Genomic DNA, 26,136 nt, shown 5'->3' on the forward strand with positions numbered 1-26,136 from the left:
CCCTCAGTTGATCCGCGGGTACTGATTTGGCTAAGCCTTATTCGTACCTGCCCTGCATATCTGCAGGAACATTCCCTATCAGCCATTGGGACGCGCCGTGTCGGGGTTGAAGACATCCCCCGCCCTATGGTATATAGTTTTCATTAAATCTGTGTTTTACTCCTGGAACTATTTCATTTCCGATTCGTGCATTAAAATCACCCATAAGAATAAAAACAGCCAAAATTGAATACCTCATGAGGAACAGCGAAAGATATGGGTTGCTGCAATTAACCCTTCGAGGAAAAGTAGAAGGAAAACGTAGGACCAGGAAGGCGAAGCATTTCCTGGCTGAAAAATCTACGTACGTGGTTCAACACAACAACGACAAATCTTTTCAGAGCTGCAGTTTGCAAAATACAGATTGCCATGATGGTCGCCAACATCCGAAACGGATAGGCACTACAAGAAGAAGATAAGAATTAAGGGTTCTTCATGAGATATTTCATCCAGGATGTTTTGCAATTGTTCATAGAATGCCTCTCGTTTCTCCTTAGGTTTGTAGTCCTCGGGGCTATAGATATATATGACATTTAATTTTTGGTAGTCAATTGCGATGTTTATATGTATTATTTTTTCGGAGATATAACGGCAGTTGTTTATGTTGTCTTTAAATTTTTTTTATGTACAAGTATACCTACGCCTGCTCGTGCTCGTTCTTCTTTCTTCACTCCACTGTATGCTAGAAAATATTGGTTATAGTCTCTGTTGCAGTTACCTTTTTTCTTGGTTTCTTGGATTGCACAAATGTCTATGTTTTTATTTATTAGCTTTTCCAATATTTCTTGGTCTTTGTTGTTAAAAGAAGTAATTTTTCATGTTGCTAATCTAAATGTGGGTTTATTTTTCTTTTACGTTTTTCTTTTCTTTGCGTGGTTCGTCATCTTTGGTTCCGTCTAGTTCTGAGACTTTATATCGGTTCTTTGACCCTTGTTTTCTTTTACAATGGGTAGGATGCTAACCTGGCTCATCAACTCCTCTTTTATCCGGGTTTGGGACCGGCTGTGGGCTTGAACGCGGTTTCTGAGCTACCCAATCCACACAGTCCTAGCGCTCATAACCCCCAGGCAGAGTTGTACTGTTCTATAACTTCCAAAACTGTGATCAGAAACGTGAAAATATATTCGCCACATTAAGAACTGACTGCCCACAGAGAAATGAAAAAATGAGTTAAATATTTTGAAAAACGCTTGCATGTTCAGACAGTTATTAATTAAAATAGCGATATAAGCGAATATTAAAGAAAGCATTAGCGACGCTATAAAAATCGTAAAAAACTAAAAATCCCTTAAATCAAGAAAATAAGGTAGAGAGGTAACTAACGATTAATTTATTAAAAAAATTATTGTTAAAAAAGAACAGATTTGTAAATTTAAATCGAGTAGTATCTAAAATTAGGTAATTTGTTGTGAACAGTGCATGGAGAACAATAATAAGCAGCACATTCATCTATTACAATATAATTAATGTAAAATTATTTTATAGATTAAATCCTTCTTAAGTTTAAACATAAACAGTTTAAATAAAAGCAATTACCTGGTGATGGTGTAGGATATACCAAACAAAACTGATTTAGCATCTTAGTGAGTCTTGGTCCGCAGAAGGCTCTTTTCCTTGTCATCTTTTGATCGTCTATCGCGTCTGTTGTATATATTAAAACTAAAAACCAATAGAAACCTACCAGTTTCAGTTCGTAATACATACCGCGATATGTTTACCTAAAACAAATTATCTATATGAAAATGTTGTCGTTTATTGTTTATTATAAAGAAAAGTGAGGAAAGAAGTAAGTAAATAAAAAACATGGGTGGTATAAATAATTTTGCAAAAATTTAAATGTATTTGAATATAAAGTGGAACTTGGTTATAGCGTCATTAAAGGCGTCCAATAAAAAAATGTTATAAAAGAGGTAGAAAAAAAATGAAATTTTATTACAGCATTATTTAATATTACAGCTGGATTTAGCACAAAAAATTAGGAAATAAAACATACATGTGTAAACAAAAAGAATTACTAAGAATAATCAAAGAGAGGAAAATGCAATACTTGGGTCATGTGCTGAGAGGCGAAAGATATGAATTACTTCAAGTTATACTGGAAGGAAAAGTACAGGGCAAAAGATCAGTAGGAAGACGCCAGAACTCGTGGCTGAAAGACCTGAGGAGATGGTTCGACCGCTCATCCGCAGAGATCTTTCGCGCAGCAGTTTCCAAAACTACAATTGCTATTTGGATCGCCAACCTTCGAAAGGAGACGACGCAATGAGAAGAGAAGATGTATATGAAACTTACATTTTTTATAAAAAAGTTCTCTAATGCTAAAAAAAGTTAGTTATTTTCTTCTGCACAACTCTTTCCGAAAAGTTTTTCTGTAGTGTCCTTAAGATATTAGCGCCTGATTTATTTTTTTGTTAAATATTTGTATAAAATCTCTTTTATTTTAAAGTTATAAGTATATTTATATAAAATTTGTAAAAATTTCTATATTTTTTGAAAAGGGATCCTTACAGGATCCCGTGTTTATATTATGATTACGCTAGGAGTATATGAGGTACAAAAATACTCTTTCTAATAAAAATTTGTTTTTGATTACATTTTATAAAAAGTTCCGAAACAATCGATACAGAGCCCGGACATTACACTTTCCACATTGTGTTCGAACAGTTTTTTTGCAGTCCAATCCACAGGACTGTCTTCTGTTACAAGGCTAGAAACATCTAGGATGTAAACTTTTCCCAATAACTAAAAGCTTTCTTTTCCCTGTACCTGTCATGTTTGCACAAACAAAAGTCGTAACTGTTTGTTTTGAAAGCTTTCCACCGACACATTTTTGATTTTTAAAATTTAAAGTTTTGTCTGGCGTTAATTTGTAAAAGACACCCGTTTCATCGCCATTGAAAATATCTTCATCCTTGTATGGTTGCCTTAGTTGTGGCCATGTGTTTTGTAACCAATCACCTTTCACGTTCTTGTCCACACATTTTGCGTCTCCAACAATTTTCGCGAAGGAAATTGAGTGCCGGGGTTTAAACTTATCTAGCCAGCCGTTAGAGCATGTGGAATCTTCACCAAACAGTTTTCCGAACTCTGTAGCTTTCTCTTTAAAAAGTGGCCCAGACACAGGAATATCAGAACTGCGACACTGCTTGAACCATTTGAGTAGAGCTGAGTCTACATCACCACGAATGCACTTCCTAATCTTTTTAACATTTTTTCCCTCCTCATTAAAGGCTTTTAAAATTTTGTCCTTGTTTTTTAGGATTAAGCCAACAGTCGAATTAACAAGTCCAAATTACCGCCATACATCTGCAATTTTTCGACCACTTTCAAATGCTTTTATAACACGCACTTTATCTTTTATAGGCAAATGCTTCCTTTTAGTACTGCAACTTGCCTTATTAAAAAATAAAAGTTAATTACTAAATTAAAATCTAAAAATAAAACGAGCCGAACACAATTTAACGGTAGCGAAAATTTCTTAAACTGACTGGTCTGAAACAGAAAATTTGAATGTTAGGATGGCACTGATAAATGAGAAATCATAGAAATGTTAAGGTCACATAACTGTACACAGAAGGGATAATCGGGCTTTCTCACATTCTTGGAAGGAACAATGCCGCAAAGCCGGAAACGCATAGCACTTAATTCTTCATAAAATAAAAAACGACAACCTACTATAAAATTTTATGATGCTATAGACGAAGCTTACTTCATTTTTAGCCAATAAAACCGGGTTTTTAATAATGTTATCGAATAGTTTTTCCGGACCTATTACAAATTGGCGTTTCAACCGAGATGACGTAACTACCGAGGCCTTAATATCCAAGTTTCACTGTAAAAGTCAAATCTCTAAGTAATTATCTATTTATTTTAAATTTCAGATTTTTAATTGTTGATTAATCCTCTTTTTAAAATATGTTATATCGATAAATTTTCACTATATGCTTATTGCTTTTTCTATAATACATTTAACTTTTATAGTGATGTACGTACCAAGTTCCGAAATTGGTATTTTACGGGATGAGTACGAAGTTTACCGACAGAGTTTACCGGACGAGCCGAAGGTTCGTCCTGGAATCCCGCGAATTGTCAAATTTATACCTCTCTCTTGATTTTATTAGCAATCATTCATAAGTAGTGAGTGCAGCAGCTACAATAATCTTATGGAATCAATTCAGAGACACTTTCAGTAGTGATTTCTATTTTTGAAGTTATACTTCTATACGCGCGGTCGACATTGGAAATTTGCACGGGAGTGAATCGGTGAAATCATAACATATGTAAGATATAAGTAAGATAGAGACAGAAGATATATTTTCTCTCTCTTTCCCTATCGGGAATAAAAATGTTCCTTTTGTATATATATTTAATATTATATATATATATATATATATATATATATATATATATATATATATATATATATATAATATTATATATAATATAATATATATTAATATTATTATTTATGTGATATGTTTTGTATTATTTGTTAAATGTTTATAATTATTTTAGGCTTTTGTATTTCAAAATAATAATTACAATAAATCACTGTATGACCGAGAACTGTCAATTTTGAAATAAGTTATTGTCATGTCTAATTGGCAAATTTCTTACGTGTTTGGTTTATACGCTGGTATATGTGAGTTCGAATCTCAATATGAATTTCTTTTTTTATTTTTGAAATATTTAAAAACCCTACGTTAGTCTTATTAAATATATGTAATATAAGCAAAAATGCTAAATTTTAAAATAAAAGGAAAATTTACAACATACTCCGAGTTGTTGGTTTTTTATTTTTATCTTCCACAAACATTTTTTAAAGTTATACTTCTATACGCGCGTTCGACGTTGAAAATTTGTGTGTATTCGTATATATTGAGTGAATCGGCAAAATCATTACATATGTAAGATATAGGTAAGAGGGAGAGACAAAAGATATAATTTCTCTCCCTTTCTTTCTCAAGAATAAAAATGTTCCTTTTGTAAACATATTTAATATTTATTAATATTATTATTTTTTTATTAATATTATTATCATGGTAAATTAAACATATGCGTAAATTAGTATATTGTCATTTTTAAATACTTATAAATATTGCATTTTAATTTGTATTGTATTATAATATTGAATTATGTATTATGTGTATTTTATTGTATTTTTATATTAATAACAAAATTAACAATGAATTTTACTGCAGAGTATGTGTAAAAAAATTTTTTTTGCATTCAACTCCTTTTATACATATATGAAAATAAAAATATATATTTTCATTAAAATATTGATTCAATCCTTCATTTACTTACTATACTCCTATTACAGGTCAAATGTTTATATACAGCAAACGATGCACCATATACCTGTATACCTAATTATTTTTCTCTTTTTGCTCTCTCTTACCTATAGCATTACATATGTAATGATTGCGCAGATTGACTCCCATATAAATTTTTAACGACGAACGCGTGTATAGAAGTATAATTTCTACCGGCAATCCCACTGGACTGCCACACCCGTTTTTTTTTTTAATGAAAACCCCTAAAAACAAGTTGATATTATTGTTGATACGTAGATACTCAAAATTGTTCCAAAAGTAAAAAATCGGTACTATTTGTGTAAAGTGTAAGTTTCGATTTAATAAATTATACCGAAAATTTAGTTTTCGGGACGGCTGCAGAAAATAATATTTTTTATAACTTTCCTTTGCTCTTTGAGTCTTAATAGCCTAATATCCCACTGCAGAATCACTACGTTTATCACGTAGTTAATAGAGAGTTTTTGTGCAAGCAAATACGTATACGTAACGTATCTTTTTGACATATAAGCATGCGCATTAATGGTTGAACTAACGTATCTAGATACGTATTACCTAACGTAACGGGCTGGTACGTTACGTTCATACGCATCCCTATCGAGCCGAAGGTAACCGAATGTGCAAGGAAATCTTACCCGATTACCAAAATTTCAACATCCACATTTCATAAGCACACGTGGTACGTGTATTTTTACATTTGTGGTTAAGTATATTTGTTTTGATTTTTATAAATAATGGAAAGCAGTAGAAAACGACTTCACCTCAGCAATGAAGATGATTTGTTCTTGTTGAAGGAAGTCGTAGGCAAGAACCCTTACGACCATCCAGAAAGGTGGAATTTAATTCAAAAGCGAAAAATATTTTTAATGGTATCAAAATTAAAGCGGCCGTATAGTCGTGCAAGATGTAGAGAAGAAGGGCATCTTCTATGTCTTCTTCTTCTTCAACATCAATAAAGGCACCTACATTTAATATCGCGTCCATCTCAAAAATTAAAAATTGTTCAAAAAAATATTTGTTATTTATTTTGAATATCAAAAATAGGGTTAAATGACAAGGACAAGACTGGCACTAACAATTTATTAGTTAATCACTAATTCGATGGGGGCAACACCATCGTTACGTTGCGTGCAGAACTTTAACTCTCAATTTAACGTTCATCTTCTTCGATGCGTTAGTTCTTTACGTATAGGGAGATACGTTACGTTAGGTAGTTACAAAAACTCCCTAATTAAACCCACATTTGTACATACATTTAAAATTAGGAGAATACATTGATAACAACAACAGCTGCAACACCTATAACAGCTTCACAAGAAGAAGACATCAACCTGATCTATGGTCGTCTAGAAGAAACTGTTAGCCCTATTCCGAATTGTTAACTAATCATAATTTTAGAAGACTTTAACACCAAAGTGGGGCTGTTAGGTTCTTTAAATAATGTTTGGAAAATGTGTTAAGAATTAATTTTATTTTATATTAGGCGTAATGTTACAGATATAAAAAGGCGCCATACCTTTTTTTATTACACTTGACTTATATTATTATCCTGTGACACATGACAGTTGTTACTGAAGACAGGGACTTGCTGTCATTGTTGCCAACACAACATTTTAAAGGTTTGCTCCCAAAATGGAGTGTACTCTAACAGGGGCCTCTAATGATTATATTGGAGGAGTGCTAGACAAAAAGTGTGTAAAGGGGTAGTGAAGCGCAATACATGATGTCGTATCCTGTTGGCATCACTTAGCCTCTCCTACACAATTCCTATCTTCACCTCCAAGCTGGTACACACCGGTAACCTGAGCAACCCCACTGGAGACTGGGTAGCCAACCCCAGTGGAAGGTGAGGTCAGGGCAGACGAAGAAGGGAGCCTTGGTCCTCCGATGAAAAGGGGGTTAAGCGAAGGGTTAACAACCCTTCCTTGTAGAACTCAATTGTTGCGAATACAATGGCTAATGAAACAAACGGACGGATCTCACAACGACGAACTCAGCACAGAAAAATGGACATGATTATGGATTTAAAATTTGGAACCTGGAACGTGCGAACGTTCTTAAAGGCAGGAGCTATGATAAGTATGGCAGAAGAACTTGAAAAATACGGAGTTGAAATATTGGCACTGCAGGAAATCAGATGGAAGAGCCAGGGAGAAATTCATAAGAATAAATTCTCACTATACTACTCCGGAAATGAAATGAGACAAGGTGAAAGAGGAGTAGGGTTTATGGTAACCAAAAAACTGCGGAAAGCCATTATCGCATTTACACCAATATCAGAAGAATTTGCACCATAAGATTTAAAGGTAAATTTCATAACGTGACAATGGTTAATGTGTATGCACCGACGGAAGAGGCTGATGAAGAAGACGTTGAAAGATTCTACGGAGAACTACAGGATGTATGTGATAAAATCCAAAGACACGATGCTGTTATAACGTTAGGCGATTTTAATGCTAAACTGGGGAAAGAAGAAACGTTTGCAAATATATTTGGGAAACACAGTTTGCACACTGAAACCAGTCAAAATGGACTCAGGGTGGCACAGTTCGCAGCAGCAAATAATTACGTAGTTGTCAGTACTAACTTTCAGAGAAAAGATATCCATAAAGGAACATGGAAAATACCAGGAACTAACGAAGCCAATCAAATTGACCATATACTCATCTCAAAAAGATGGGCAACAGACATAACTAATGTCAGAACGTATCGCGGGGCGAACTATGACTCAGATCACTATCTTGTAGGGGCAAAATTACGGCAGAAAATAGCGAGAGTAGCAAAAGGGAAAAATATTCAAATCAAAAAATGGAATGTCGAAGGATTCAAAAGCGCAACAAAAAGACAAGATTACAGAAATGCTCTCCAAATAAAACTCAACCGAACTAGAGAGGAAGATACTGCAGAGGAGGAATGGAGACAATTAAAAACAATTATAACGGAGTCAGCAGAGGAAACTGTCGGAAAAGCCAAAAGGCAAAGAAATGCGGATTGGTATGATGATGAATGCAGAACTGCAGTAGAGGAAAAAAGGCAAGCTAGGCTTAACCAACTTCAAAGAAATACAAGAAATAGCAGTGAGATTTATAACGAAAAAAGAATACAAGCGACTAGAATATGCAGAAGAAAGAAAAGAGAGGCTATGAAAAAACAAGTACAAGAAATCGTAAAGCATAACAACAGACGCGAAAGCAGAAAATTCTATAAATGCATAAAAGAAAGCACACAGTCATTTAGACCAAAACTAACGATATGCAAAGACAAGGACGGAGAACTACTAACAGAGAAGCAAAAAATTATAATGAGATGGAAACAATATTTCGAAGAAAATCTAAATGCAGACAACGAAAATAATCAGAACGAGACAATATATTATACGGCGGAGCTGCACATCGAAAATCCAAGTTATGAAGAAGTAGTTCAGATAATAAATAAACTAAAAAATAATAAAGCACCAGGAACGGACGGAATTTCGGCAGAATTATTAAAGCATGGAGGATCCGAACTCTGGGAAAGAGTCCATTACCTAATAACATTAATATGGACGAAGGAGCAAATGCCAGAGGAATGGACAGTTGGCCTCATACAGCCAATATATAAAAAAGGAGATAAGAGGGAATGCCAGAATTATAGGCCAATTACATTGCTAAATGTAATATACAAAATTCTTTCTGGTATAATCTACAATAGATTATTAGAATACTCCGAAAATATAATTGGTGATTATCAAAATGGATTCAGACCAAATAGAGCCACTACAGATAACATATTCATACTAAGAACGATACAAGAAAAAGCTTATGAATACGACATAGACCTATATAATATGTATATATACTTTAAACAAGCTTTTGATAGTGTGAAAAGAGACAAAATGCTGGAAGACCTTTGTAATCTAGGTATACCTAAGAAATACATCAGCCTCATAAAAATGACATTGCAGGGTTCAAAAGCCGCAGTCAGAGTAGATGGAGAACTGACTCCCTTGTTTAACATCAACATGGGAGTAAGACAGGGAGATGCCCTATCAACCATGCTATTCAACCTAGTTCTTGAGGCAGTCATCAGAAAAACCAATATAACCGGCCATATAAACACCAAATCAGTACAAATTACTGCATATGCAGACGATGTAGCCATCATTAGTAGGAATAAGCCACGACTAATGGAAGTGTTTAAACAAATTGACCCTGAAGCAAGAAAAAGAGGTCTCAAAATAAACGAAGCAAAAACGAAGTATATGACAGTCAAAAGAATAACTGACAATGAAAATAATATCACAATAGACAACTATACTATCGAACGAGTGGATGCCTTTACATATCTCGGCACAGAAATCAATCAGAATAACTCCGTAAGTAGCGAAATTAATGCACGTATTTCCAGCGGGAATCGTACATACTATGCTAATAAAAGATTGATGACATCAAAATTATTAGACAAAAGAACCAAAATGACTATATACAGAACACTGATTAGACCCGTAGTAACCTATGGATGTGAAACTTGGGTAACGACGAAAAAAGATGAAGCCCAACTCAGGACATTCGAGAGAAAAATACTGAGGAAAGTATATGGCCCGGTACAAGAGGAAGATGGCACATGGAGAATCAGGAGAAAAGACGAGGTTAATGAGTTAAATGAAGGTTATGACATTGTAAGATTTGTGAAAAGTCAAAGACTGTCATGGCTGGGACATGTGCAGAGACAAAACGATGCAAAAACAACAAAGAAAATGTTACAATGGAAGCCCATAGGAAGGCGAAAAAAAGAAAGGCCCAGAACGAGATGGTTGGATGACGTGGAAGACGACCTGAAAACAATGAACATAAGACGATGGAGAAGAAGGGCACAAGAGAGATCTGAATGGAAGGACATTGCCAGACAGGCAAAGACCCATCCAGGGTTATGATGCCAAAAGAAGAAGAAGCTAGACAAAAATAAACTGGGACAGACAAATGAGAATGGCGACCGTCTAGTGGAGATCTGTGAAGAACAGCATCTTACAATTACAAATACGTTATATCAACATCATCCACGGAGATTATACACATGACGCAGCCCAGATGAACGAACAAGAAATCAAATAGACTACATCCTAACTAGATCAAGATGGAAGTCGTGAGCCATCAACTGTAAAACATATCCTGGCGCAGACTGTGGAAGTGATCATCAACTCCTGGTATTGAACGTTAGACTTCATTTTAAAGTCCCCAAAAGAAGACCCCTAAGAAAAGTCATGTCTCTAAATCCATCAAAAATCACCTAGAAGAAGCTCTTTCTGTAGACCAAGTAGATAGTGACCCTGAGAGCACTTGGATCTATCTCAAAGATAAGGTAATCGAGTCGGTAAAAGACTGTGAGGCAGCGGTTTCCAGGGGCCGTAAGCCGTGGATACCCAATAATACGTGGACTGTAATTCAACGTAGACAAGATCATAAAACTAGATACAAAACAAACGATGAATACAGAGCGTTATTGGAAGAAATCACAAAAGACACAGCTGATTACATTTCTTAAATATTAAATATAAGGAAGGTAATCTAAAGACCGATACTGATGAAATATTGGAAACATGGCGAAACTACTGTGGCGAGCTATACAAAAATTACGAGGTACCAGCAGAACATCAGTGGCCCTCTGACTACCCTAGAGAACCTACTGTCTTACTCACTGAAGTCAAAGATGCAATTAAATCGCTAAAGAGAAATAAGTCCCCAGGCATTGATTCAATTCCAGGTGAAATACTACAGTTACTAGGTAACAAAGGATTAAATATCATTCATTCTATCTGTGTCGCTGTTTTGAATTCAAGAAAATTGCCATCTGATTGGTTTACCTCAATTTATATTACGCTACATAAAAAAAACTACTACCAGATGTGAAAACTACCGCACACTGTCATGCTAGCAAAATCTTGTTACACATCATCAAAAACAGATTAAAACCCATCTACATTACCAAATACCTCAGGATCAAGCGGGGTTTGTAAAGGGTAAAGGTACACGGAAACAAATCCTGAACCTGAGACAAGTCACTGGAAAGTCTAGAAAATTTCAAGTACCTATGATTATATGCTTTGTTGACTACCAAAAGGCATTTGATTGTGTAAGCTTGATAAATCTATGGTCCATTTTAATGGAAATGGGCACACTAATGCACCTGGTGACACTTATTAAAAATCTGTACCAGTCCAATATACCAACGATACAACTAGATTAGAAGTTCTCAAACCAATTCAAGATCGAAAGAGGTGTTAGACAAGGATGCGTGTTGTCACCTGACTTATTTAACATTTCTGGTAAACATGTCATGAGGATGGCTTTTGATGGATGGACGGTAGAGTAACAGTGTCTGGTAGGAAAATCTCCAATTTAAGATTTGCTGATGACACTACACTTATAGCAACAAATGAGCAAGAAATGTTTAATCTCCTGCGAAGAGTTGAGTACAAAAGCAATAAAGTTGGTCTGAAAATAATGGTTGTCGACAGATTTCACACTATTTAACTGACTACTGACTAACATGTTAGAGGAATACCAGCTAGTGGGCAGTTTTGTCTATCTAGGGTCTAGTATAACTAACGATGATAACTGTGAAACAGAAGTTCGGAGACGTATTGGTATGGCAAACAATGTGATAAGTCGCCTAACTAAAGTTTGGAAAGACAGATCTATCTCTCAAAATATCAAGATGATACTGATGAATGCCCTTGTATTCTCAATATTTCTTTGTGGCGGCCGACAAAAAATTGATGCCTTTAAGATGTGGTGCTGGAGAAGAATGCTGCGCTTACCTTGGACAGCTAATAGGACAAACGTTTGCATTCTAAACCAACTCGAGATTAAGAAAAGGTTGTCCACAATATGTCTGCAACGTAATCTGCAATTCTTCGGTCACGTGGTTCACAGAGGTGACGATAGTTTGGAGAAATTAATTGTTTCTGGAAACGTTCCGGGGAGAAGATCAAGAGGACGATCACTAACTAGATGCTCCGATTAAATTAAACATCTGAAAGAATAAATAAGGACTTTTGGTTATGAATATTAATTCTGTACGATTGGTATTATTTGTTGTTTGTGAATTTGTGAGGTAAGAATATCAAAGCTTTAAGATATTTACTATGAATGTTCATATTTTAAGGTTATGTTATTGTTTGGTTTAAACTTGAATTAGTTTTTACTGTATTTAAAGGTATTTTGTTGTTGTTTTTATGGGGGTTATTTCAAAATTTATTAATAAGTAATTAAATTTATTTACGAAGTTCAAAATTTTTAAATTCTTGTCTTATTCTATTTTAAGTGATAGTAATTTTATCCCCAAAAGACTAAATATATTTTCTTTTTCTCGTAGTTTAAATAGTTAATAGTAGTTTTGTTGTCATTAGTGAAAAACTTATGAATACTGGATATCTACAACACATGTTTACTAGCCATTATATGCTCAGATCTAAAAAATAAACTCAAAAGCTGTAGAAACATTCAAAAAACATTTTTTTAAAACTTATTGTGAAGAAGAGAGAAAACAAATATCTTTAGTCTTTTACAGATAAAATCACTGGCAAGGAAAAACAATCAAACATTAATTTAAATATTTTTCAACTTCGTAAATAAGTTCAATGATTTATTGAATTACATATTTTGAAATAACCCTGATCATAAGAACAACAAAATATCTTGAAAAAGAGTACCTAACCAAAAGCCCTTATTTATTCTTCAAACAATTAAAAAAACCAATATTTCCAACGTCTATTAGGATACGCACAAAATAAAAATGTGTGGAACAGTTTTCAAAATCCCCGTGCATTTCGGCCGGAGAGAAATTTTCTGTTTTTTAAATCGATTAACTAACCAATCTTTTATTAGTTTAAATCTCATACATAATTAAACTGATATTATAAATGACACACACAAACTGATATTATAATTAAAAATCTAATACAGAATGAATTTAGAATTAAATATTTTTCAAAATTTTAATTTCTAAATTGGTAGTAATGTTTTTTGAAAAATATAAAAAGAATTAACATGTCTAAACTAATTTAAACACTATTTTCCTAAATGACACAATGTGCGACACAAATGAGAGAGTACATAATTGCAAAGTGTGGGTTAAGAGAGGATAAAACTCTTGTCAGAATACTGATATGTGAAATTAAGGCTATATTAATAAAAGAAAACATTTATAGAAAATTTTAGCCATGTATACATTTATTTCGATTTTATAGAAAACTCTTGAATTTAATTCTAAATACCTATATACACCAGTATTTGTTAAATGACTTACCCGTCTCACAAGAAAATTGTAGTTCACTCACTTTTGACTAAATTATATTGGATGTATTTTCACTGTATTTATTACCAAAGGGTGTATCAGATTTCTTGGTCGTATTACGTTTCCAAGTATTAAATATTTAGGAGGGTCTTTTTGTGATTTATTGAAAATATGATAGGTAATATGATACTATTGTAAAGAAAATTGGAATGAAGAAGTTTTTATTGCATTGCAGTAAATTCATTCTGAATACATTTACTGTTTGGGGAATATTTTCATAGTTTAATTTTGACCTGAAATATCCCATTTCCTGTGATATAGGTTTAAAATGAAAACTAAACGCCGATCAGATAATAGATATAGGTTTACAAAACTTGGATAATTGATAGGTAGTGATATTTATTTATTTAAAATTAGTTCCCAAAAGCCAACCTTCTGATGTTTATACCTAACGAATATAATCAGAAAATTTTATATATATATATATATATATATATATATATATATATATATATATATATATATATATATATATAAATTAAGGGACACTCGAAGAGTGGTGGGTTTTTCGGTCAAAGTGGAGAAATAAAAGACAAAGAAGGTGGCTACTTCATCTATTTATTGAAGACGTTTCGCTTTCTAATCAGAAAGCATCATTAGTTCATCTAAAAAGAACACTATGAAAAACCAAACATCCATAGAAAAGTTATTACATGTGTGTTACCTTAAAAAGACATGTAGCAGTCAATGATATTAAATGTGTGAAAAAGCTTACGACAATGGACATTTTGAGATCAAGTTGTATAAAAAATTAATTGAAACTAGGTACAGTTTACAAATTAACAAACTTAGCACAGCAAAAGAACATGTGATAATCGTACATATATATAAAAAAATGACTTTAGGTAACATTATTGAATAGATTAAGATCGAAATATAATATTTAAAAGTAAAATGAAGTTACCAGTCTTTAGCTTATTAGATGCTGCAGCTAAATGAAAGCGACAGGTATAACACCCACGCCAACAACGTGAAAAGACAGTGGCCTTGAGGTCAAAATATGACAGAACAGCAAGGCGAAATACCAACCTCTAGTGCAATAGAGCGGTACATTTAAAGAATATGATAAATTTGGGTGACAACTTGTCAGTAAAAAACCAAAAAATGAAAGGAAAAGGTGGTTAAGATCATCATTTTCCCTCCAGTGATTGGTTGAGAAAACCAATGAACAAAGCAAGCGAGGTCAATCCAAAATATCATATATTATAAAATCTACGTTGTGACTGGTTAGCCAGCCAACAGGTGAAGATTGATTCAACTTCCACAGTCCATATAGTATAGTCCGTCTAGAAAGTATCCGGAAAAAAAGAAAGCAGAATTATAATTTTACGGTATTTATTTCTATCACTTGAAATATAAAATTTTAACAAATAATTCATCTCATTTACTTATACAACCTCCATTTAAATCTAAACACTTAACTAAACGTCCAGGTACACCCGAAACTAGGTCAAGGCCATAATTTTCGGTAATGGTGTTCCAGGCCTGTAAAACTGATTGAACCAAACCTTCTTTATCTCGTGACGCTGCTCACTTTTGCGAGTTCAGTCAATTGCACCAATTTTTTAACGATTCGGATACCCTTTCTATACAAATATTCCACCACTTTTCTTTTTTCTACTTGCGACATTATTTCACAAATCTTAGGTCTGTTTACAAACAACAATATTTGACAGATGGTGATGTCATGCGATTTTGTCCATAACCTACTATCGGCACAACCTACTTGATGCATTACTTTTTTCTTAAAATGTTACAAAAAGGAAATCTATTAAAATTAGGAAAAATATAAAATTCCGGATACTTTCTAGACGGACTATATATATATATATATATATATATATATATATATATATATATATATATATATATATATAATTTGATTCACGTCCTTTTATTAGGCTAGTTGTTTATTTTGTAATGAGTAAGAGGTTTTTAATGTCAATAAAGCAAATTTACCTTATGCTTTATATATAAAGCAAATATGTCTATTATCATCCATAGTGTTATGGGATATGTCGGATATCGCTATACGTTCATTAATAATGAATATACTGTGTAGTACCTACCCTTTTGGTAGTGCCTTGTTTGTTTTTTTTATTTAATATATTCGTTACTTCCTCCCCTTTCATTTGCTATGTCGCAAGAACATAGAATTCGTTCAGTTTTTTATTTTGTACTCAGCCAGAGGCTGACAAGTCAACAAATCAAAATTTGTTTTTTAGTTAAATTATTTTCACGCTGATACAAACGTATCACACGCTCCAATCGGAACAATAACAAAGGAGATATGATGTAATACCCTCTTAGCAATATACCACAATGTGTTTTTTCTGTCTCAACATATTGCAATGATGTATCATACGTCAAGATCTGACGAACTATTCTACCCCCACCATAAACGCTCAAAAAATGAGCTGAATGAACCGTAGCATTTTCTTAAGTAATTTTAGGCTAATAGGAAATGAGGCAGAAACGGTATAGCAGCGTTTTTACTTAATTTTATTTAATTTTTATTTAATTTTACGTAATTCTGTTGAACTTGATTTAATTTTATTTAACTCTATTTACCTTTATTTAATTTTATTTAATCTTATTTAGTTTTAATTTTATTTTATTTTGGTAAAGCGTAGAAGTTTGGTAAACGTCATTTTATTTTACAGTAAGTGTATGTTTATATTACCCAATGACATATAATAAATATATATTATACGTCATTGATCTTACCTTAAAATTACAGTAACTTATATTTGTAGTAATTTTACGAAAAAAATGTTTACTGTGAAGTAGTAAAATTGATTTGTATCATCAATTTGTAGATTAAATAAGCAATAAATCAACCGTATCGTTTTAAGAACAAAATATGATTAAAATGTCAAATGTTGGTAGTTCAGATTTCTTTCCTAGGTGGCGTCGTTACCTTACCGGACAATCGGTGTGACTTTTATATAGATATATTATATAAGTTACAGTCTCTCAAAAAACTAATTAAAGAGTTCCTTAAACCAGGTCATTTAACTATATCACTGAGAATACCACTAATATTATGGTGTCTTCGGATGGAACTGAAACTACTACATTCAAGTAGGACATACTGGATGAAAAGGCATGTGTTCTTACAGCGTTCACAAACTGGTCTCTTCTTTTTTGTACAGACCGTATATTTGATTTTATTTGATGTACTTTGTATGTACTTTTACTCCATTGATCTTGTCAATTTTCCAATACCAATTGCTTAAAGAGCTGTTTTAGCTTTTGATGTAGCTGTATTCTTTCGACTGGAAAATTTGTACAATTAGCTATTTTCGCTGCTTGATCCGCTTTTTCATTACCAGTGACACCTACATGTGAAGTGACCGGGCATACTGACCTAGGTTTTTCTATGGGCACTTATTGTGTGTATCTGGCCACAAGATAGGCAGCTGGATTTAAGGAGTTAGCATAGACCTTTGCAAAGTAATTCAAAACAAGTCTTTGTCGCAAGGCGAGGTTCGCAGGCTTCGATATGAAGGCTTTCAGATGGACTAGATCTAAAGGAACCAAGACAAATTCTAAGAGATGTATTTTGAATGATGTTAAGAGAATTTAGGAGAGAATTTCTGGCGAACATATAAAGTACGCTACCATAATCGAGTTTGGACCTCGGTATTAGAGCTCGGTACATTCTAAGTAACACTTCTTCTTCAGCGTTTCAGTGATAGTAAGCAAGGAACTTAATTATGTTAATTCTTTTTAAACAATTAGTCTTATTTTCTTGTATATGGTTTCTCCAAGACAGTCTTATCAAATGTTATACCTAAGATTTTTTGCCTATTTATTACACGAAGAGAAGTTCCATGTAGCTGTAAATTTGGTTTGTATATTTGGTATATAAAGTGTTTTTACTAAACTGGATAACTGCTGATTTAAGTGGTGAAAATTTAAATCCTATTCTTGTTGACCAATTATCGATACTCTTTGGGGTGTTTTGAAGTCAGACATGTGCTAGTTATGCTAATACCTTTGCAAAATAGTAATAGATCATCAGCGTACATAGCGTACCGGACTGGTGCTTTTATCATGGAGCATATGCCATAAATACACATCAAGAATAGTGTGGTGATTAGAACAGAAGCTTATGGTAGCCCATTCTCTACGGCTTGTGGTGCAGACATTTTACCATTTATGGACACTTGAAACGTTCTATTCTTTAAAAAGTTATTAATAAAGTTCGATATGTTACCTTCTAATTTGAGGTCATTAAATTTTGCGAGAATTACTGATTTTGAAGTACTATCGCAAGCACATTTTATGTCTAAAGCAACGGCTGTTACCACATTCTTGTTTTCCATGGCGTAGGCAATTTCAGACTGTAGTGTAACCAAGTTGTCCGTAGTACATTTTGTCTAAATCACGGCTTAAATGGATTTAATATTTTATGCCGTTCCAAGTACCAGTTAAGGCGATTATTTATCATTTTTTCCAAGACTTTACGTATTGAACAAGGTAAGAAATAGGTCGAAATGAACTCGGTAATGCTACGAAGGAATCATTCTTTTTAGTTGATATCATAATGGATTTCCCCCATAGCCTGGGAAACTGTTGATCCGTCCAAAATGTATTTTACAGATCTAATAATTTTCTTAATGTATCTGAGTGTGATTTTTTTAATAAATATGGGAGAAATGTCATCTGGTCAGGCAGTAGAATCTTTTAGGAAGGTAACAACATCGTACATTTCGTCTAGAGTAAACGGTAAGTTAAGTGAATCGGGAAGCATAGGAATGTCATCATCGTCATCATCATCATCCAGCCTTTATTTATCATGTCCACTGCTAAACATAGGCCTCCCTTAAACTCCTCGATTCTTTGCGATTTTGTGTTCTTTGTTGCCAATTTTTCGTGATACGCCTATAGTCGTCAGCCCAACGTGTAGGTGGTCTTCGTCTACTACGTTTGTCTGTCTTGGCCTTTAATGTGTAATTTTGCTCGTCCTTCATGAGCCATATACACAACATTAGCAATACTTGTCCTTCTTCGCAGATCTTCGTTTCTTATTCGGTCACGCAACGTCACTTCCAGCATAGACCGCTCCATTCGTTTCTGTGCCACTCTCCAATTCGAAGCCGTAGTCTTGGTTAGTGTTATAGTTTCCGCCCCATAGGTCATGACCGGTAATACGCACTGGTCAAATACTTTTCTTTTGAGACGAATTGGTATGTTAGCCATAAGTGTGTTTTGCAGTTTTCCAAAGGCTGTCCACGCTAAGGTAATTCGTCTTTGGATTTCGCATGTTTGGTTATCCCTGCTGATTCTTATTTCATGACCCAAATACGTATATTTCTCCACGAGTTCTTTGTCTTGACTAGTTAAATGGTTATTGGGGACTATATTTGTCATAAACTTAGTTTTGGTCAAGTTCATTCTGATGTCCACCTTCGAACATGCAAAGTCCAATCCATTTAACATATCTGTGGCCTCTTCTAAATTATCTGTGATAAGGACAATGTCATCTGCGAAACGGAGATGGTTAAGCTTTTCGCCGTCTATTGTTACTTCTCTGTGGTCCCAATTGATCATCTTAAAGGCATACTCCAATGCCGTTATGAATATTTTCGTTGACAATGTATCTCCTTGCCTTATTCCACGTTTTATGTTTATTGATCTAATTTTATCGTGTATGTTAACAGTCATAGTGGCATTTTTGTAAATATTGCAAATCTTCTTTTTCTTCTTCTTTGCGCGACTAGGATTACTCCTGTTTGTCTGCCTCTTATTCTGTTTCAGTCGTTGTTGACTGTACATTATCTTTCCACCTTTTTGGCAGCCTTCCAACGGGTCTTCTGCTATACGGCTTGTTGTTTTTACAGATGTTCGCTAATATATCTGGTCCTATTCGGTTTACATGTTCGTTCCAGTTTTTTTCTTGTTTTTATCCACCTGTTAATATTTTGAATTTTGCATTGTTCGCATATACTTCTGTTGGTTTGTCTGTCCCTTAATGATATGCCCGCTATTGATCTTAATACTTTCATTTCGATATTGTTGATTTGTTGTTTCGTCTTTCATCCTTGTCTCCGCTGTATATGTTAGGATTGGAATGTTGCAAATAAGTTCACTATACCTATGGTCAATCCTGCTGTCATTCATTGCTTCTATAAGGCTGTCTATTTCGATCGTGTCGAACGCTTTATGAAAATCTATGAAAGTGAGGACAAGAGGTTTGTTGTATTCTATAGATTTTTCAATGAGCGTCTTTACTGTATGGAGGTGATCATTGGTACTATAATTTGATCGGAATCCTGCCTGCTCTCTCGGTTGGTAGAAATCAAATTTTTTCTCCAATCTTGATGTCACTAACCTAGATAAGAGTATAGATTCGTCTATATTCTTTGGTACAGCAATCGATGAATGGCCTAACAGACTTCGGCGCTGTATTCAGGCAAAAAGCGGACATTTGAAATAATTTGTTTGTAGTTTGTAGTTCATTATATTAGTATTAAATTGTGCAAATTTTTTTCAATTCAACTCAATAGTGTAAATTTTTTTAGTTAAATACCTTGTATCAATATTGATGGCAAGACTAGGTATATAAAAGTAGTTTCAATCTCGTTTAATATAGCAATATTTTATAATTATATTTAAAAAATAAGTTTTGTTTATCTAGAAAATTTTATTTATAGCAAGAATGAATGAATCTATTTAGAATCCTGCATGGTAATAATAAACCACTTACTAAGATATTTTATTTATAGATTAACCCAAAGTTCTAGTAGTTTCCAAGCAGACATAATGATAACAATGTTTTGTCTCGATTGTGTAGTAAGTAATTATTTTTTACCATGTCAATAAACATTTTTATTGTTCTCGTTAACTACACTCCTGTAACGAGTGATTTTTCTCGAACAAAATAATTAACAACTAATTTTCTTATCCTCTGGTAAATAATGCGGCGTCTTTATAGCAACATAAATAACCAAATTTTAATGATCAATTATACTTTTTCCCGTAGATGAAAGTGAAATCATTAAACACATCACGGTATCGTAAATGAAACTAATTATTTATTAAAAAGATAATGAATAGAAATTATTTAATCTAAACGCACCAGTACTAATATGAGATGAGGACTCAGCTGTTGCAACAATCAAACTTCAGGCAATCTTAACAATATTTATAATTGGTGAAAAAAATGACAACTGGAAACAAATGAGATAAGTTTGCTCAATTTACTTTTAGCAACTATAAAACACTATTTAAAACAATAACTGAAATAGCCAAGACAAGCTCTCAAGGAAAAATTTCGAAATCTTAGTAGAAAAAATATGTTCATTTAAAGATAACTTTACTACAAATTAAAAGAATATCTTCGAATAGTAAACTTATTGTAAAAAGTAATAGTTTGAAGTCTCTAGGATCAGTATTACAGAGTAATGGGGAAATAGTGGAACGAAGCAAGTGGTGTATTGCGTGACAGAAGGATTTCTATGAAACTAAAGGGAAATTCCAAAGAAGTGCTGTAAATTAACTGTGATGTACGCCCAATGTAGCCCCATGTTGGACAGTTAAAAACAAAGAGGAACAATGAATTCATTAGGCGGAAATGAGAATGCTTAGATGGATGAGTGGAGTAACAAAAAAAGGATACGATTAAAAATGAGTATATTAGGGGAAATCTAGGGGTGGCACCAATTTATGCCGAAATAAGATATTTTGGCAACAAAAACTGGTCGAATCGTGGCCGCATCGAGTTCGACCTACAATGTGACCATCCGTGCAGCCAGCAACATGCTGCTTTTACGTTGGCCTCCGACCAGGCTTTCTACATCCATTTTTCTTGTCAATTTGAAGGTAGATCTGATGATTTGGTGATGAAAGAACTGAGAGAGAGGGCCATAAAAGAAGATCTATGGAACAACCGGTCTAAGTGGCGATTGGAAGTCGGAAAACGGCGGAGAACGTTATAAACCGACAATTAGTAGTAGTAAGGTGGATGTCACTGGGGTAGCCGTCACCACTAAGAGAAACAAAAAACACAAAACAATGTCAAGAAATAGAAGAGTATCAAAGTCGATATGATAACTGTCCATCGAAAGGTAAAGATAGTTGAAAAGTTCCGAAAACTCAACAGCGGAAAAATCTTGGCATAACCAAAAAAGATAAAAAGAAAGTATGGGAAGAATACTTGGAGAAACTTTTCCACGACCTTAGAACAATACAAGAACCCATCGTTGAAGAAAATTCAGGTCCCGAAATCTTACCAGAAGAAATAACGGCAGCCGTCAGACAAATGAAGGATGGAAAGGCACTGGGACTTAATGAAATGACTGCAGAACTAGTGAAGCTAAGAGTTGCAGAACAAATAAAAATAATAACTGAAATATTTAATGAAATATACATGGCAGAAAACATACCAGTAGAGTGGGTCGAATCGGAGTTCGTACCATTGCCCAAAAAACTAGAACCAAAAGTTTGTAAAGACTAAAGGACCATAAGCCTAATAAGCCATCTGCTGAAGCTATTTTTAAAAGTCATCTACAAAAGAATTTACCGGAAATGCGAGGAACAAATTGCGCCCAATCAGTTTGGATTTGTAAACGCCGTTAGTACGATGGAAGCTTTATTTAGCATGCCGGTATTGTTTTAGAAATGTAAAGATGTCAGCTGTGATATTTTTGCATGCCTGAATGACTACAAGAAGGCTTTCGATAAAGTCAGGCATGAACAAAAGATGGAAGTGCTGAAGAGGACAGGGATTGACGAAAGAGACCTAAAAATAATAGCCAACTTTCATTGGAATCAGTCAGCGGTGCTCTGAATAGCTGGAGAATATACAGATCAGGTCAAAATCTTAAGGGGAGTGAGACAGGGGTGCATAATTTCACCACTGATATTTAATCTGTACTCGGTGCACATTTTTAAAGAGACTTTAAAAGATATTGATGAAGGCATCTCAATAGATGGAGTCAAGCTCAATAACCTGCGGTACAACACTGTCTTGATACAATAGTGTTTTCCAAAACCATAGAAGAGCTGCAAAACTTAATGAACAAAATAACGGAAACAAGTCGAACATCTGTACTCGATATAAACACCAGCAAAACCAAGCTAATAAATATAACTGGAGCAAATCTGTAAGTGAACCAAATGGCTATAGAATCCGACCAGCCGCAATTCTGCTGTGGACGGAGTCTCATTGTGCGTTAGCTCTTATTTTGGTTTTTATAAAGTTAGATACATGTTCAGCTGAAATATTTTTCAGACAAGTTTGAGGTTGGCATGGAGAGTTTAGGAATTTATCTGATTATTTTTTATTATTATTTTGACTGTCATGTATATGTTTGGCAATAATTTTCTAAGTGCTGTAAGAATTTAGCTGTTTTTTGTTATTTTAAATACATTGTCCTTATTCGATACGGAGAAGTAAAGTAAATATTTGGTCAAAATTAAATTTTTTGAAGCTTTTTGGAGGTTGTATTTGATTATTTTCTTGGGTGTTATATCTTCTAAATGATTTTGAATTCCAATATATTACTTTTATTAATTTCTTTTTTGCTGACTGGGATGAATTAGATCTGTTTTCAGCATAGAAATATGTAAAAATAGTTTTTCCACTTGTTGAGGATATTTATACTTTAGAATAGAAATATTACGTAAAAATTTTGCAACTTCAAATTCAATATACGATTCAAAAGAATCAAAATCACTATCAACAGTAATAACTAAAGCTTTCTTAATACAGACAATCAGGTAACTATCTTGAATAATCAACAATCTCTAGAATGTTTTTTGGACTTGTTTACGACTAAAATTTAAAGATTAAAGTACTTATTTGAATAATACATTATTTATAGTATCACTATCGTTAAAACCTAATTATTTACAGCATTGTTTCTCTTGCATTTTCTAATTTGATTGTATTACTGGTGGTCCAGTTTCTGGGCCTACTTTTAATAATTCCAAACATCATTATATCCAAGCAGATAAGGTGCCAAATGTTTGAACTATAATGTCAGGGTTTGTATATTGTTTATAAAAGCTTTTTAATTAAGTTTTAAAATTAAAAATATCAACGAATAGTTATTGTTTATAAATAGTTGTAATGCTATTCCTGTTTATTATTTTTTATTATATCAAGTATATAATTTTGAGTACTAAATTTATACCTAAAGTTTGTTATTGGAATAATTATAAATTAAAATATTTACTTGTTTTTTTAGCGCATATTCGTTACCAAATGTTGGCAATCATTATAGCAATGATAACCTTATTTGTGCATGTTTTCAAAGTATTTCTTCTTCTTTAAGTACCATCAACATTTGTCAACAACTTTTCTAAAGCGAGTCGTTGTGCTGACTCTATACCATTATCTAAGGTTCTTTAGCCAAGAAGTACGCCTACGGCCTGGAGCTCTCTTTTCTTCGATCTTTTCTTCTAATATTCATTTTAGGAGTTTGTATTTTGTCATTTCTTAAGATGTAGACTAGATATTAAAGCTTGCGTTTTTTTACAGTAAGCAATATTTTATTATTTTTAATCTAATCTTAGAAAGACTTCTTTGTTAGGCACTGTGTCAATCTATGATATTTTGAGCATCCTACTGTAGCATCCTAATAAAGCAGTTACCACAGAATGATACGGGTAAAAGTCCAAATCAACATAAAAAGAGAAAGGAACATAATGATTAAAAGTAAATCTCATGGTATCTGGACACCCCCATTAGATATTAACCAATATCAGGCACATATCAATAATAAGCTACTACTGCATGAAACCTCCGAGAACGATCTTAACGACTTGAATAATTGCATCACAAACGCCTTACAAGAAAGTCACCGAGTGCACTATCCTAAAAGAAAATTAGATAGTAAAATAAGTCCATATACTGAATTGTGCTGGGAGTGACGTTGCGGGAACGAATAAGAAACGAAGAAATGGAATTGAGCAGGTCATGTAGCGAGAATGCACGACTCACAATAGAAGAGCAACATCACAAATTGGAGGCCAAGAGCAGACAAACGTAGTAGAGGAAGACCACCTACACGTTGGGCTGACGATATTATACGTATGGCGTATCACCAAAAATTGGCAACAAAGAGCACAAAATCGCAAAGAATGGAGGAGTTTAAGGGAGGCCTATGTCCAGCAGTTAACGTGATAAATGAAATCTTGATGATGATAATGATGATGACTGTAGCACCACGTTCCAAGGACTATCAGTTTTTATACACGTCATAATAGAAAATACTCAATAGCACAACACCCGAATTCGTAGTGTCGTACTAAGATCGCGTCTACACAAAATCTATTTCATTTTGATAAATGACTGTCTGTCCTGTTAGATTCTTGCACGAATCTTTTGCACATTATCCCAGTTTTTATTAAGCTCGCAAGCTAGGTATTTGTAGGATTAAACCTGTTCTACTTAAAGGCCATTTACTTCCAATATGCCGCTAACGTTTTTTGTTTTTAAGACCACCAACCACTTTGTTTTTCATAGATTCAGGTTAAGCCCGAAATCAGGACTTTTGAATACAACTCGATTGAGCGACTCTTGTAAATCCTTCAGGTTTGAAATTACAACGGTGTTGTCGGCATTCCTTAAGTTGTTTATTTTTATCATTTATGGCCAGGCCTTTTTCGCAGTTATAGAGTACATTCTCTATAATTTTGTAGCTGTAAACGTTGAATAACAGCTGAGATACTGTGCATAAACTAACAAACATCTTTTCTAATTATAACCTCTTCAGATAACTAGTCATCATCATTCTGACTTCAAACCTGCATGGATCCTAGCCTCCTCAAGAATTTCTCTGCAGTCGTCCCTATCGACCGACTTCCTCCGCCAAGCACGTAGTCCCGTATTTCTCATGTCTTCATCGATGTTATCAAGGAACCTTGTACTGGGTCTTCCTCTTCGACTCTGACCAATGGAGCTATCAAGGAGCGTTTTTCTAGCTGGTTTATTTTGTTCCATCCGCATTATATGAACTGCATCCTCAGACGTCCTATCTTAATATGTTTTACGATATCTGGTTCCTGGTATATTCTAGAAAGTTCGAATTTGTATCGTCTTCTCCACACTCTATTGTCATTCACTGCTCCATAGATTCGCCATAGTACTTTTCTTTCGAAACATCTTAACATATTTTGATTACTTTTTGTTAGAGTCCAGGTCTCTGAACCATATGTTAGGACTGGGCGTATTATTGTTTTGTAGGGTTCAATTTTTGCATTTCTCGATATAATTGAGAATTTAAGGAGATTGAACCCAAAATAGCATCTGTTGGCCGTGCAAATTCTACAGTTTATCTCTGGGGTAGTATTATTTTATTATTTTATTATTTTATTATAGTATTATTATTTTATAACGTCGTTTTCTATAACAAGTGGTCGTAGGATTTGTGGTTGCGTGCATATTTTCATATACTTCGTTTTGTTGGTGTTTAATATTAAAACCCTCTTTTAG

The 26,136-nt window shown here is 33.8% G+C and overlaps 1 protein-coding gene across 2 annotated transcripts in view; it reads right to left on the reverse strand.

Moving 5' to 3' along the window:
• Window positions 1-26,136, reverse strand: part of LOC140445716 (uncharacterized) — a 59,177-nt gene that overhangs the window by 23,004 nt on the left and 10,037 nt on the right. For both annotated transcript variants that reach the window (XM_072537995.1, XM_072537993.1), the window contains exon 2: window positions 1,576-1,757. In XM_072537995.1, the coding sequence (XP_072394096.1) occupies window positions 1,576-1,741 (166 nt within the window). In that variant the 5' untranslated portion in view covers window positions 1,742-1,757. The remainder of the gene's footprint in view (window positions 1-1,575; window positions 1,758-26,136) is intronic.

This window comes from Diabrotica undecimpunctata, chromosome 7 (assembly GCF_040954645.1).
Source record: "Diabrotica undecimpunctata isolate CICGRU chromosome 7, icDiaUnde3, whole genome shotgun sequence".
NCBI classification, from domain to species: domain Eukaryota; kingdom Metazoa; phylum Arthropoda; class Insecta; order Coleoptera; family Chrysomelidae; genus Diabrotica; species Diabrotica undecimpunctata.